The 15,394-nt window shown below is 43.8% G+C and overlaps 1 protein-coding gene across 1 annotated transcript in view; it reads right to left on the bottom strand.

Annotated features, from left to right (window-relative positions):
* SYCP2L (synaptonemal complex protein 2 like) overlaps positions 1-15,394 on the bottom strand; it is a 1,302,345-nt gene that overhangs the window by 717,675 nt on the left and 569,276 nt on the right. Inside the window, exon 24 of the mRNA XM_078685781.1 lies at positions 4,500-4,561. Coding sequence (XP_078541907.1) covers positions 4,500-4,561 — 62 coding nt within the window. The remainder of the gene's footprint in view (positions 1-4,499; positions 4,562-15,394) is intronic.

Raw genomic sequence — 15,394 nt, forward strand, 5'->3', positions numbered from 1 at the left:
TGGAGCTCCAAAGACATGAAACGGAGGGACAGCAAAAAACAGCCAACTCAAACCCTAGGTAACAGCCAAGTTTTCACGGATTTTCTAAATGGGAGAAGTTTATCCAGTTGCCTAATCTCCCAGGGTAGACTGTTCCACAGTTTGGCCGCAGCCACCCCAAAAGATCTTCCCCCTGCCCTGACTTTTTTAAATATAGGGACTCTCACCAGGCGTGCTGACTAGGAGCGCAGTGCCCTAGCGGGGGTATACCATGCAAATTTAGCTTGCAGCATTCTGGGTCCAAGCCCATGGAGGGCCTTAAAAACAAGGCAGAGAGACTTAAATCGTATTCTCTGTCTAAGGGGGAGCCAGTGGAGTTCGGCCAGGGCCGCGGATGCTGATGTTCTTCTGGTCCACCCCAAGGCCATTCTGGCTGCGGCTGATTGAATTCTTTGGAGCCTATCAAGCAAAAAACTGGGAGACTCGAGCAACAGTGCATTGCAATAGTCGAGTCTACTCAGAATTGTACATCTGGCCACCAGGGCCCGGGCAGAGGAAGGTAAAAATGGCATGATTTTGCGAAGGGACCTAATCAGGGCGAAACAGGACGATACCGTTTTTGCAACCTGAGCCTCCATAGACAGCTTATTGTCCAGCATAACACCTAGGTTACACACTGTTTTAACAGGCGAAACCCTAGTGGCAAATTCTGGGGGCCAGAGATTATCAGGGAGAGAGTGTGAAATCTTACTCCCCGCATAGAAGAGCAATTCAGTTTTACCTGCGTTGAATTGCAGGGAGTTAACCTGTAGCCAGCCAGCCACGTCCCTCAAACACTCATGGAAAACCTCAACCGATATTGAATCCTCCCCCTCAAAGGAGAGGATCAGTTGAGTGTCGTCCGCATAATTAATTGTATTGATCTTATAGAACTTAATCAGGGAGATCAACGGTTTTAAATAGAGATTAAACAAAATAGGGCTAATAGCCGAGCCCTGAGGAACACCATGTGTTACTGGGAGGAATGCAGATTGAAAAGGGGGGAGGGCCACAGCCTGCTGTCGGTCTTCAAGAAAGGAGCAGAACCATCGCAGGGCACAGCCCCTCACCCCAGCCTCCTGCAATCTGCACAGGAGGATCTCATGGTTTACCGTATCAAATGCGGCAGACAGGTCAAGCAAAATCAAAGCGGTTGCCTGACCCTTGTCTGCACGCATTTGAAGCTCATCCATGGCCTTTACCAAGGTTGTCTCAGTCCCATGGGCAGGGCGAAAGCCGAATTGCAAATCCTCCAGCAGCTGGTGTTGCTCCAAATGTTTGGACAATAGAGAACTAACCCTACGCTCAACAATCTTTGCGGGGAAAGGAAGCAACGAGATTGGCCTATAATTCTTAGAGCACTCTGGGTCCAGCGAAGGTTTTTTCAACAGCGGGGATATCAAAGCTTGTTTCCAACGAGTGGGCACAATACCGCTGGTCAGAGACTGATTGCAGATCAGGCGGAGAGCAGGGAATAATTCCGCCTCATACTCCTTCCAGATCTTATGCGGGACCGGGTCCAGAGGTGAGCCGGAAGAGATGTCGCACGCCAGCCTCCTAAAGTCTTCCTCCCCTAAGGGAGAAAACCCCAATAGTTGCTCCCCAGGCTGACGACAGGGGCCTATGTCGCTGCCGAGCGAGGTCTGGTCCATCAATCCCTGGGAGCAGCTGGGCACAGGGCGAGCTTGGAGATCATTGATAATGACCTCGATTTTGTCCCTGAAGAACTTGGCCAGGTTCTCACAGAGTTCCTGCGATGGTGGTATCAAATTCCTGGAGCAATCCGGGCTGGTGAGGCTATTAAGAATATTAAAGATGCTCCTGGAGCTGTTTGAGGCGTTACAAATCGTAGAGCAAAAATACTCTGCTTTGGTGTTATGGATCAGGGTTTTATACTCAGCCAATTTAAGCTTCCAAAGCAGCCTGTCTGAATCGTTATACCCCCGCCGCCATTTCCTCTCTGCCTGTTTGCAAGCTAGTTTGGTGGATTTCAAGGTGTCAGTAAACCAAGGGGCCGAGGCTCTGCTTTTGCACCTAAGTTTTTTTAGCGGGGCAAAGGAGTCTAGCGTTGTGGTAATCCTAAGGCACAACGCGGTAAAATGTTCGTCGACCTGCTTGTCCGGGGAGAAGCAATCTCTGACCGTGAACACTGAGTCAGACCCTCGCAGTCGTGCAAGGGCCTTCCAGTCCCTACACAGAACATCAGTAGTGGGCCGCACCAGTCGAGTTTGACCAGTATTGACGTTAACATAAAATTTTATTTAAAAAAATGATCGGTCCAGACCAACGGTAATGTATTACCCATATACAGCAGATGAGGGACGGAGAAGAGAAGGTCAAGGCAATGACCGTCCTTGTGAGTAGCACCCACAACCTGCTGAACGAGGCCCAAATCCTCGCATGAGTTGAGAAGATTACGGAACCCTACATCTAAGGGACCGTTTGGCCAAAGATTAAAATCCCCTAAGATTAGCAGATTCTTGTGGGAGGCTGCCATGTTCGTAAAGGTAGTTAGCAGAGATTGTTGTTGTAGAACCGTAAAAGCCCCAGGAGGTCTATAGCAGATAACCCAAGTGGCAATAAGGCCCGAGGCATTCTTTATAGCCAGGCCCAGTAGTTCCACACCAACAACTGAGTCCATCTCAATGGTCCCGACTAGCCAGGGGGCCCTGTAGATAATCCCCACCCCACCCCCCCTTACATTAGGTCTGGGGAGATGAAGAATTTTGTAATCTGGCGGGCAGGCCCAGCCAGGCTTAATCTCGCAATCAGGGCGAGTCCAAGTTTCTGTCATAAATAAAACATCAAGCTGATGTGATTCAATTAGCAATTGGATTTCTACACAGTGTTTTGGCAGGGAACGCACATTAAGAAGTCCGCACGAGAGAAGGCTTCCACCCAGGAAATCGCTCAAAGGAAGAGCAGAGTCAGCAAAGGCAAGGTTGCCCCTGTCGGCAGAATGTTCCCCTATATTGAGCAAGGTATCCCTGGAGTAATGCCGAACAGCCATCTCTGAGGAGGGCACCCTACCTTCACCAAAAAGGGCAGCGTGGCTGGCGCTGAGCGCTACCCTGGCGTGGACGGGCGCAGAAGGGCTTGCCTTTGGCTTGCCTTTGGCGCGCCAGCGCCCGCTATATGCTAGGATTGACGTGATGTGAGACCAAATAAAATATGTCAAACAATGCCCTGCCAATTCAGACAGTGGACATTTGTCAGGGGGTAACAATGGGTTCCCAAATTAGGAAAGTTAGACAATGGACAAAGAAAATTCACTATGGTGCTCTAAAAAGTGTGCTAAAATCATCTCTTGGGTACTGCATCACTGTAATGCATTTTTTGCAGTTAGAATCCAATACCTTTCTCAGGCGAATCATAAAATCTAGCTGAGGTCTTATTTTTTTGTGGAGAGCGGTTTTTAAAAAAAAGTGTATACGGGGATTCAATAAACAAGACATTTGTATGAGAAAACCCAGGAGCTTCTCAACTCAGACAGTTGACAATTTGTTCTGGCTAGTTTAGTACCAGAGGAGTGGTGCTCACCTGCAGCATAACAGCTGCATCTATTTTGCAACTTGAATACTGGCCCAGCTTTACAGGCAATTAGAACTAAAGTGGGGAACAGAGTCCAAGAAACAAGGGGCATACTCCAGGTTTATCCTTCTTAGCCTCTTTGGATTGATTAGGTTTCCTCCACGGAGAGTAATGGGTGCAGTTCTGGTTCAGTCCCAGTACCAAGCAATTGGCTATCAATGTTCAAGAACCAGACATCTCAGTGAAAAGTGAAACCTCCAACAATGCAATGAAGTGGTTTAGGTGTATTCCTGACCTGAATGCTAGACTGAACACTGGACACCGAGGGGATGATTTAAGAGAACCGTTAAGTGAACGTCACTACATCTCAAAATACAAGCAGGTATCAAACACATCAACATTCTACAATGCCTATTGCTAGTCAATGTTAGTGATGCATTAACTTTTTTTCTCTACATCAGATGGCCCCTTTAAATCTACACCTGTGAATGGGGATGGAGGAATAGGTCTCTTTACAACGCACACATTTACAACGGGTGCATTACCCCACATTTTGTACTCCGCAAAATCTTTTACAATGCAAGGCTTTACGATGCAGTCCATTACAATGCATTATCCATTACAACTCAATTTACTATTCTAACTCCACTGGGGTGTTGTGATGGGTAATGCGTTGTAATGGTTTGCGGTGTGAAGCCCTGCATTGTAAAGGTTTTTGCAGAGTAAAAAATACGGGGTAATGGACTGCGTTGTAACAAAGTTGTTGTAAAGTATGGTTACCGGGAGGGAGAGGGCTCTGGTGTGCAGAGGGTCGCACAACACTGTGGATGATGTAACTTTCTCCAACACCATCTTGTCGAATCCGGGTTCTCAACTAAGTTGCACAATGAAACATAAATCATGCATTCGGAAGTAGAAAGAAAAATATACATCTGAAACTTCTACTGAACTTGGATTTGGCTGCATTCTTGGAACTGGATTTTCTCCTCTTAAACTTTTCAGGTGTACAGTTCTATAACAAACAAAAAAAAATATGTATTATGGTTATAATTACCAGTGGAAATGTTATAGCAGGTTTTCAGAATAGTTTTGCTTAAAAAAAAATACATCTACCATTTTTTTTAGATGCACCATTTACTGAACGTGCATGAATAATTCAATACAATGTATCAGGTAAATCATAAGCATATTAAGTTGGTCAATGTAATAAAATTGTTACTAAGGACTATGAAAACATGTTGGCACTGTTTTATTCGGTTTCCATTTGAGTAAAGTGCCTGTTATGTCATTAACAACAATATTTAACTGAGTCTACTTGCTTTTAGCCCAAACATTATTCCCATTCCCATATAATTCTCTCCTGTATCACCCAATTAACTCTTTTGCTAATCTCTTTTGTAACCTCTGAAGACCATGATCATTTGAAGTTTGCTGTCTTTGGCACAGTATCAGAATGCATCCATTTTCTATATACTAACTGTTAGATTTGGGGTTCTCTAGTTGGCAGAGGTAGGTACCTTTGACCAAATAGGGACCCTTGTGTCTAGTCAGGGTAAGAGTGTACACTCCTAAAATAACCCCTGCTCACCCCCTTGGTAGCTTGGCACGAGCAGGCAGGCTTATCTGAGAGGCAGTGTGTAAAGCATTTGTGAACACATACAGTAACCCAGTGACAACACTACAGATGGACACCACACAAGTTGTAGTATAAAAGTAAGTATTTTTATATAGACTTAACGCAAGACCACAAAAGACAAAAATCCACAATACTGTACTTTCAAAATGTTAGAATTAGCTTAGCTCTCTTAAGATGTCAAATGCGACTCTGAGTTCAATGTACCTTTGGATGCGTAACGCTATACGATGCGGTGATGCGTTGGGTCCCTACCGATGCGTAGGAGATGTGTCGGTTCTTCACAGCATGGGGAGGTGATGTGTCGGTTTATTACTGCATTTCCGTGGCGATGCAACCAGCAGCGCAAAAATGCGATGAAGATCCGGTGCAATGAAACAAAATGGCGTCTTGTTCTTGATTGTGACATGGTGAGTGCCCACCCGATGGCCGTGCGATGACTCAACGATTCTTCTGAGCCACAACAGGCCCTGTGAAATGCTTCCCGGTGATGCGGCGGCATCTGATATGACGTTGATCCTCTTTTCCGTCAATGCGAGGCGCTTCGGCAACGATGCAACAGCTGCTGCGACGACACCCTTTCCCAGTGATGGCACGGCAGTGGCGACACACTTCTCCGATGATGCGGCGGTGTCTGGTGCGACGTCGATTCTCTTCTCCGGCGATGCCAGGCACTTTCGCGTTTTGAAGCGACAGCTGCAGTTCGGCGACACGCTTCTTCGTGAGTCGCGCTTTCAGCTTCTTGCAAAACGCAGTCCCTCAGAAAGTCCAACACAACTGCAGGCACTACCAAAGAACTCTTGTTGTCCCTGAGACTTCAGCAGGAGGCAAGCTCTATCTCAAGCCCTTGGAGAGACTTCACAAGTTGAATGAAAGTAGCACAAAGTCCTTTCTCTCTTTGGCAGTCAGGCAACCACTGCAGGCCAATCCCTCACACTTAGGGATAGTCTTGCCTCAGTCTCTCTGGTTCCTCTCCTCAGCAAAGGTTTCTTCTTGTTTCCCAGAAGTGTTCTAACGTTCTGGGGTCTGGGTCCTTCTTTCCTTTCACAGTGTAGGCCAGGGACATCAGACGCACCACAGGAGGTGGAGCCAGCATTTTGGAGGGAAGGCACAGCCCTAGTCAGGTCCCAGGAGCAACTCCTCCCTCCCATCTGCATGCAGATCTCTCTATTCAGCCCTGTGCTGACTTACCCTGTCTCCTGGAATTCCCCAGCCCCTGTCACTCAAACTCCAGACAAGGAATACACAACCTAGTGGAGGCAGGCTTGGATAGTTAGACAAGAAAATACTCACTTTCTAAAAGTGGTATTTTCAAACCCCGAATGTTAAAACCAACTTCACTAAAAGATGCATTTTATCATTCTGAGTTCAGGCATACTAAACTCGAATTTCTACCTAGTTCCCTGTGTCAGTTAGGATTATAAGATCTAAAAATCAAACTGCCCATGCTGGCCTTTGGGGAACAGGTAGCCTTAAAATAGTGAAAAACGAAAACGGCTTTAATTGAAATTGAAATTGAAATTAAAATATTTATAAAGCGCACATACACCACGCGGTTTCTTGGCGCTAGGACACAAAAACCAAGGGGAGTGAAGAACCGGCCAGCTAACGTGGAAAAGCTTGAGTAAACAAAAATGTTTTTAAGGATTTGCGGAATTCAGAGTAACCGGTGGAGAGTCTAAGGGAGGGAGGAAGGGCATTCCAGAAGGTAGGCGCAAGCGTAGAGAATTTTGCACCACCTGACTTCTTCTTAAAAGAGGGACAACCAGAAGAGATTGTTAAGAGGAACGCAACTCTCTGCTAGGACAGTATGCCTTGATCTCAGAAGAGATGAAGTGAGGGGCTGTGCCTGCCATTGCCTGGAAGTTGATACAACCCATCTTGAACAAGGCACGCTCCCGGATAGGCAACCAGTGCAGAGCTTTGAGCAGTGAGGTAACATGATGGGACTTGGAAAGATTGTAAACAAGTCGGGCTGCCTGATTCTGCACTAGTTGGAGTCTCCGAAGATGGTAAGCGGGGACACCGTTACACAAAGCGTTGCCATAGTCCAAGCGGGAGATCACCATCGCAGACAGAATGAGCTTGAGGGCACAGAAAGAAAAAAAACGGGACACCTTACGGATAGTGCGAAGAGTGAGAAAGCACGAAGAAACAACTGAAGTGATCTGAGAGTGCAGTGAGAGGTGTGCATTGAGTTTAATCCCTAAAGTTTTGACCGAAAAAGAAGGGGTGGGAGGGGGACCCAGGGAAGAAGGCCAAAAGACAGAGGACCAGGGACTGGAGGAGCCTCCCGTCAACACCAGCTCCGTTTTGTCGGGGTTAAGCTTCAGATGATTGAAGCTCATCCAGTCTCTGATAAACAACATAGTAGAGTGAAAATTGTGGATGGACTCAGAGGAGGAGGATAAATTAAAAACCAATTGGAGATCGTCAGCATAGTTGTAGATGGTGACGTCCATCTGCTGAAGTGCAAAAACAAGAGGGGAGATGTACAAATTAAACAGCAAAGGAGACAAAGAAGAACCTTGCGGCACTCCGCAGTGGACCAATTGAGGGGGAGCAGAGAAATTGGCCAGATGGACGGCCTGAGTGCGGTCCTTTAAAAAGGATGCAAGCCAGGCCAGGGCGGACCCCCTGATGCCGACCGCCTCGACACAGGAGAGAAGGATGGAATGAACCACCGTGTCGAAGGCGGCGGATAAATCAAGGAAGACCAAAGCCTGGGGCCGGCCAGCATCCATGCCCTCTTTGAGGTTGTCCATCACAGAGAGGACAACGGACTCTGTAGAGTGCGCCAGGCGAAACCCAGCCTGGCGTGAGGCTAGGCAGCCGTTCTCCTCCACGAAGATGCTGAGCGTTCTAGTGATGTGGCGCTCCAAGATTTTGCCAAGGAAAGGGAGGAGGGAAATAGGGCGGTAATTAGCAAGTGAGGATGGGTCGGCACCAGGCTTTTTTAAAATGGGGATAATGATTGCCAATTTGTGAGTCTGGGGAACAACACCATGAGCCAGGGAGTTATTAAGAAGAGTGAGCGGAGGAGAAGGACAAGCCAGATAAATTTGTTTTAAAATGTGTGCAGGGCAAATGTCAGATGGGGAGCCTGACTTAACCGTCGAGATGAGAGACAGGAAGGCTTCTGTAGTCAGAGGGGGAAAGTGTTCAAAATGCATCTGAGGGACAAAGGGCTGTGGATCCAAGTAAGAGGGGGGGAGGAGAGACAACGTTAGACTTAATAGCTAAGATTTTGTCTGAGAAATAGCTATTAAGTGAATCACAGAGGGTCTGGGCAGGGGAGGGTTTGAGGGTTGCTCTGTCAGAGAATGCCAGATCTTGCACAATAGAGAAAATTTCTCTAAGCTGATTTTCAGCAAGCAAGATTTTAGAAGAGAAGTACTCGGTTTTGGCAAGAAGGATGGACTGCTTGTATTGGTTCAGACGAGTTGTGTACTGAGTTTTAAGAGTGGGACAATAAGCACGTCGCCAGGCGCGCTCCGCTTGCCGGAGGGCCAATTTTTCCTATTTCAATGCGGAATTAAACCACCTATTGGCGTCATAATTACGCCTGGCAGAAACTCGTCTGAGAGGGGCCACCTGATCGCAGCCTCTACTGAGCCAATTGTTTAGGGAGTCCATTTGACAATGGAAGGGGAGATCTTGAAGGTTGGGGCAAGAAACAGAAAGGGAAGAGCAGAGTGATGGCACGTCCACATGAGTCCAATTCCGGGCCCATGTGTTCCTAGGAAGGGGAGATTTCCTAACAAGGCTGGGGTACAGAGAAAAAGAAACTAAAAAATGATCAGACCAAGTGCAGGGAGAGACCACCAGGGAAGAAACAGGACAATTGAGCGACCAAACCTGGTCCAAGATATGGCCATGGATTTGAGTGGTAACTGCAAACACAACAATGATGGACAGAATGTGGATCAATGTCACACATTCACCCCAGTCCAAAGATCTGGGCCCAAATCCATCGTTTTTCCACTCCACACCACCCTGGGTTAGACAATGGCGATATGCAAATCAGCGCTGACCCTGTGCCCCATGGGAACAGTCCAGTCCGAACTACAAAAGCCATGTCCTTCCCAGAACGGAAACAAGCATCCAAGGACCGGTTTCTGGCTATCAGCCTTCATTCAGCCTGGATAGCTTGACTCCAGTGATGTGGAGAGCCTGGGACTCACGTCTGAGCATCCCCAGCCCACTCGGGGTGAAAACGATGGATTGGGCCCAAGACATGGCTTGGTAGTTCGGACTGGACTGTTCCCATGGGGCACAGGGTCAGAGCTGATTTGCATATAGCCAGTGTCTAACCCAGGGTGATGTGGAGTGCAAAAAAATGATGGATTTAGGCCCAGATCCTTGTACTGGGGTGAATGTATGACATTGTTCTACATTCTGTCCATCAACTGTGTTTTTTGCAATGGATTTGAGTGGGGCAGTGAAGTTGAGACACCAAATTAAAAGAAGAAAGAGAGTCAGAAAATTCTTTGGACGAAATTCACTATTAGGACATGCCACACACACCAGGGCGTGTCCTACCGTTTACCTACAATGCACCCTGCCCTTGGGCCTACCATAGGGGTGACTAATATGCAGAAAAGAGAAGGTTTAGGGACTGGCAAGTGGGTGCACTTGCCCAGTCAACATGGCAGGACCAGACTGCACAGAGGCTCTGCAATGGCAGACCTGAGACACACTTTTACAGGTTGCTTCTGTGGGTGGCACTGTACTATGGTCTGACTAGTAAATCAAACTAACCAATCATGGAATAACTAATCCATACATCAAGTTACCATAGGGAGCACTTGCACTGTGGCACTTAGCAGTGGCACAGTGCCCAAAGCATCTATAACCAGCAAAAACACATGAGGCAACAACAACAAATGAAAGGGAGACCCACGCCAGGGTGACAGGTCTAACACTAACTTTACATCAACTTACTGGTACATTTTGATACCCTCCTTTGTGTTTATAAGTACTGTTAATAAACATTCATAGCCTTCACATATGCCCAAGAGACGACAGTTCAAAAATATGTGTGCATGTTCCATATGTAGTTATCTAATGATAGTTACCATCTTTTTTTTCTTTTGCTCTCCAATGCCTGTATTCCTCTTTTAAAAAGGGAGGCTTCTACTTTTAACCTTCAAGATCTGCACGATCTTTGTTTTTGATAGGGAACATGTTCTGGTCTACACTTAAATGTATAACTTAGAGTGGAAATATGGTCAACATCTTAGGGGATTTACAACTACTGGAAATATACTCCGCTAGTGGCAGTGTTTCTATCATTAGCCAATGCAATTGCCTTTCACAATAGAAAATAATACTTTGGGCAATGTTGCTTTTAGTCCTCAATCAATATGGGACACGGTTCTTATTTGCTTACGAAAAGTACCATTTCCACTCACCAATCTTATTTGTCATGAGTTTGAGTTCAGATGGCGCAAATTAGATGATTGCAGAATCACATGCCTCAAGGTGTACAGAAACTAACTTTCATCATCCGTTTAAAAAAAGTGTTATTGGATATGAGTAATATAGGGGAAAGGTATTCAATAGATATGTTCAAAAATATTAAACAGCTGGAAAACTGCTCTTAACAGTTTTACAAAATTCAAGGAGTTTTCACCGTTCTATAAACAGGTTTTATTTTGTCTTTAAGGTATTTAATGACAGGTGGCTTGGACGCCGTAACATGGCGGTTTTAACGTGACCTCCGTCCATCCTCGCTTTAAGAGTGCCTCTGGAGCTTTGACGGCGGTGCCACTTCCGTAATGTAGCTGTGAGTCGGCGTGCAGTGAATGGCGTTCCAAGCATTGTTCTCGGACCCAGGAGCCGCGACGGTGTTTATCGCCTCATAGAAACGAGAGCGCCCGCCATTTTGAATTGCGGCGCTTGCTCTCCGATTTTCTCTTCAAAACTGAATGTCCTAATTGCTTGAAATGCCTTACAATTTTTTGTTGGCTTTGAAAATATTAATGATCATCGTCCTTTTTTCTTGCCAGCATTTTGTATCATGGTGAGCTTAAGACTGTGACTCCCTCTCAGTTCATTGCTCCTTTTGAATGCCTGAGTTGCTCTATACTATCTATAATATAAACTGCTCCCACCTCATTATTGCACACTGAATGAGTCTTTCATCTTTGAGAATTGGATGGTGAGGTGCACTGTATTTCAGCGGATACTGGTCGTTTTTTGATGTGGTGATTCCTTTCCTCATTGGGGTGCATATTGAAGGCCAAATCTTCAGTGACTAATATACGTTACTTCTGCTCCCCTATTTTGTTCCCAATCTGATTACCTCCTTTTGGTTGTTCATTGTTCCTGCCTTCTTCTCTGTTGGTGTATGGGCCTGAACCGTCCTATTCTATTTGTTGCTCAGCGTCCTCATCAACAATCTAAAATGGCCAGCGACCCTCACGCCACTTCTAAACCATCCTCTTCAGGCGCAAAGCCAAAAAGGCACAAAAAAGACCTGCCTTCTCCTATTCTCTCCTCACGAAATCTACTTTAGATGAGGTACATGGTCTTCAACCTTTTATGTCTACTACCAATTAAAAATTAAAACAAATAGAAGACTGATGGATTGTTATGGAGGGAAAGGTGTAAGAACTTGAACAACGTGTGGGAGAGCTTCAAGGTATTTCTACAAAAATTCCTGTACTAGAGCAAGAGATCCACAAGCTGAAACACAACCCCGAAGACCTTGAAAATCGCAATCGGAGGAATAACCTCCTCCTTAAGGTTTTCTGGAAAATATTGAGGGCCCGGATATGTTATCCTTTTTGCAGAAGTTCCTTCTGGATCTTTTACACCTTCAATCTCCTCACCTCTCAATATACAGCGTGCTCATCGTCTGGGCCATCTTAACCCCAATTCAAACAAGCCACTTGGTATCATCATGCTCTTTCTGGAATTTACTGAACTTATACAGATTCTGAAGGCTGTTAAACTCAAACGACGTCTCACTTGGTTGGAACATAATGTATTCATATCACAAGATGACTCCAATGCAACGAATGCTCAATTGAAAGAATTTCTGGCCCTTCGCCCTCAGATGAGACATTTGAACATTCAGTATGACATTTTCCAGCCTTGCCTTTGCAAAATTACTCATGAGGGATGCTCACATTCTTTTGACGATCCTGAGAAACTTAAAATCTTTCTAAACAGTATTTCCTCTCAGAACATGGACACTAATGCTTGATTTTTCTTTTAGTTAACTGGCTGTTATTGTTCTTTTAACATTAACATCATTTTTTTCTCAGTTAATTGGTTGATATTGTTCTTCTAATGTATATCGATCTTGTTTCTCCCTTACTCACTCTTTTCTTTTTTTTCTATTTCTCTTGTGCTCATTTACCCTTTACTCTTTTTATGTCTTATATTTCTTAAATTATCCTTATTCCATTGCCCTTTTTTCTTTCTTTATATGATATATTTTGTTATTTCTTTACTTTTTAAGAGGCTTTTCATTGCCTATTCATTCCTACTGCCATCCTTGTTTTCGGCGTTACCATGCTCCTCTCATACCTGTTGCTTATCTCTCTTCAGATCTGGATTATTTTTCTTGATCTGTTTTCTTATTCTGTCTCTCTATCTTTGCCTCCTTTTCCTCCCCCTCACCTCTCTTTTTGTATCTGGGTTATTTGTCTATATGGCTTTTCCTTATTATTATCTTTCTACCTATATGAATGTTTATCTTGACTTCTACTTTTTCTCCAATTTCAATATTATTTGTTTGTATTATTTAACATTTGATAAATGTTTTTCTTTCTTTTTTATTGGTCCTGCAGCTTACGGTTCCTTTTTCCATATACTCCCCTCACCCGTCAACATGTTTAACGTTGTTTCGTGGAATGTACGTGGTCTAGGTCACCCTGTCAAACGTCGAAAGGTATGGTCTCATTTAGCCAAACTTAATGCTCATGTTGCCTTTCTACAGGAAACTCATTGTAATGATATGAAATCTCTAAAGCTCAAACGTCAATGCGTTAACCAAATAGTTTTCTCCCCTGCCGTTGACCGTCATGGGGGTGTTGCCATCTTATTTCATAAATCAAAGAATGCACAAATCATATCAACTGATTGTGACTCCAATTGACGATGGGCTTTGGTTGGTGCTATTATTTGCAAAAAACAAGTCCCTTTCTTTAACTTTACTGCCCTGTTAAACCCGATTTTGGCAATGTACTAAATTGAAATTATCCTCGAACGCCAATATAATCATTGGTGGCAATTTTAATAATTGGTTGGATCCTTTCTCTGATAGAAAATCTAAATGCAAAATTAAACCTGATAAGACCCACACATCATTTCAATCTGCCATTGCGTCTCGTCCTTTGTTTGATGTATAGAAAACATGTAATCAAGATATTGGCGAATTTACTTTCTTTTCACCTGTTCACCATGCAATGTCCCGTATTGATTATAATATGGTTTCTAAGTCATTACTCCCTTGTATCCATTCCTCTGATATTGGTTCTATTTTTATTTCTGACCATGCTCCTGTGTTTGCCTCTTGATTTGTCCCTAAATACTTGTAAACAGGGCCATTGGCGTTTTAACAACCACCTACTTTCTGACCAAACCTTCATTTCGGAAGCGACCTCTTTTATTAATGATTTTTTCAAATTAATAAGTCTTCGGACACATCAGTTCATAATACCTGGGATGCTTTTAAAGCCTCATTTAGAGCCTTTACCATTGCTTATTCTACAAGGAAAAAGAAACTACTCAATGCTAACGACCAAGAAACTCTTAAAAAGATTAAAACCTTTGAAAACGCTTATTTTTCCTCTAAATCCTCCTCCACTTTAAATGACTTGATTAGCGCCAAATCTATCTTGAACAAAATTGCCACAGTTGATGCTTGTAACATTCTCCTTAAGATCAAATCTAAATATCATGGAGGACAAAATAAGGCAGGTAAAATGCTAGCCAATTAATTAAAAAGTAAATCAGAATGTAAAAACATTGGACCTATAAATTCAGAAAACCAACAAACTCCTTTCCTCCGACTCAGATATTGTAGATACATTTCAATCCTACTATGAACTACGGAGGATACATCTCCATCTGAAAAAGATTGAGACTTTTTTCAAAGGTATTCCTAAACCCCCTCCCCTTTCTGATACTTTTTTATCTCTTGAAAATGATATCTCACTTCAAAAGATAATCGAAGCTCTTAAATCTTAAAAAAAGGCCAAAGCCCAGGGACCTGATGGTTTCTCTGTTGAACTACTCTCAACTTTTTCAACAATTTTTGCCCCTAAACTATTGGACCTTTTTAACTCATTCTTTAATTCCAAAGCATGCAGTTCTTTTTTGGAAGCCCTGATTGCTGTTATTCCCAAACCTGACAAAGACTCATCTTTCTGTAAAACTTTTCGACCCATCTCACTTCTTAATTAGGATTGTACAATTTTTGCAAAGATTCTAGCTTCCCGCTTAGAGAGCATTATTCCATGTCTAATTAAACCAGATCAAGCTGGCTTTGTTAAATGTCGACTTGCCTCTGATAATGCTAGAATGTTTTTCAATATCCTGGCCCTTGGAAGAAAGTAAACTTCTCCTTTAGCTGCCCTTTCACTTGATGCTGAAAAGCCTTTGGACCACATTAATTGGCAATATATGCTTTATACTCTTAAATGGTTTGGTTTCTGTCAAAAGTTTATCTCATATTAAATTAATAAAAACTGACCCGCGTGCTTGTGTGTTTGCCAATGGTCTTTCTTCTTCATACTTTCAGTTACAAAGAGGTAACCACCAAGGTTGCCCCCTTTCTCCTTTACTTTTTCTCCTCTGTTTAGAACCCTTTCTTGAATGCATCAGACACAACCCTGACATTACTGGTTTAAACCTTAACTCCCATGAAATTAAACATTCTGCTTATGCAGATGATATCCTTATCTACATGTCCAATCCCTGCAATTCCCTACCACATTTTGTACAAGAAATTGCTTTATTTTCAACTGTTTCGGGTTATAAACTTAATTTTTCCAAAACGGAAATCTTACCTTTAAATTAATCATGTAATCGTTACATGTTTGATTCAATCAACTTCACTTGGTGCCCCCACAAAATTGAATATTTAGGAACATGTTTTTCCTCAAATATTCTCAAATATTCCTGACACTTTAACCCATAATTTTTCTGGCTTAAAACTCAAAACTCACTAATTTACTGTCTTTCTGGTCCCATTAC

Source organism: Lissotriton helveticus, chromosome 4_1 (assembly GCF_964261635.1).
Source record: "Lissotriton helveticus chromosome 4_1, aLisHel1.1, whole genome shotgun sequence".
In the NCBI taxonomy this organism is placed as follows: domain Eukaryota; kingdom Metazoa; phylum Chordata; class Amphibia; order Caudata; family Salamandridae; genus Lissotriton; species Lissotriton helveticus.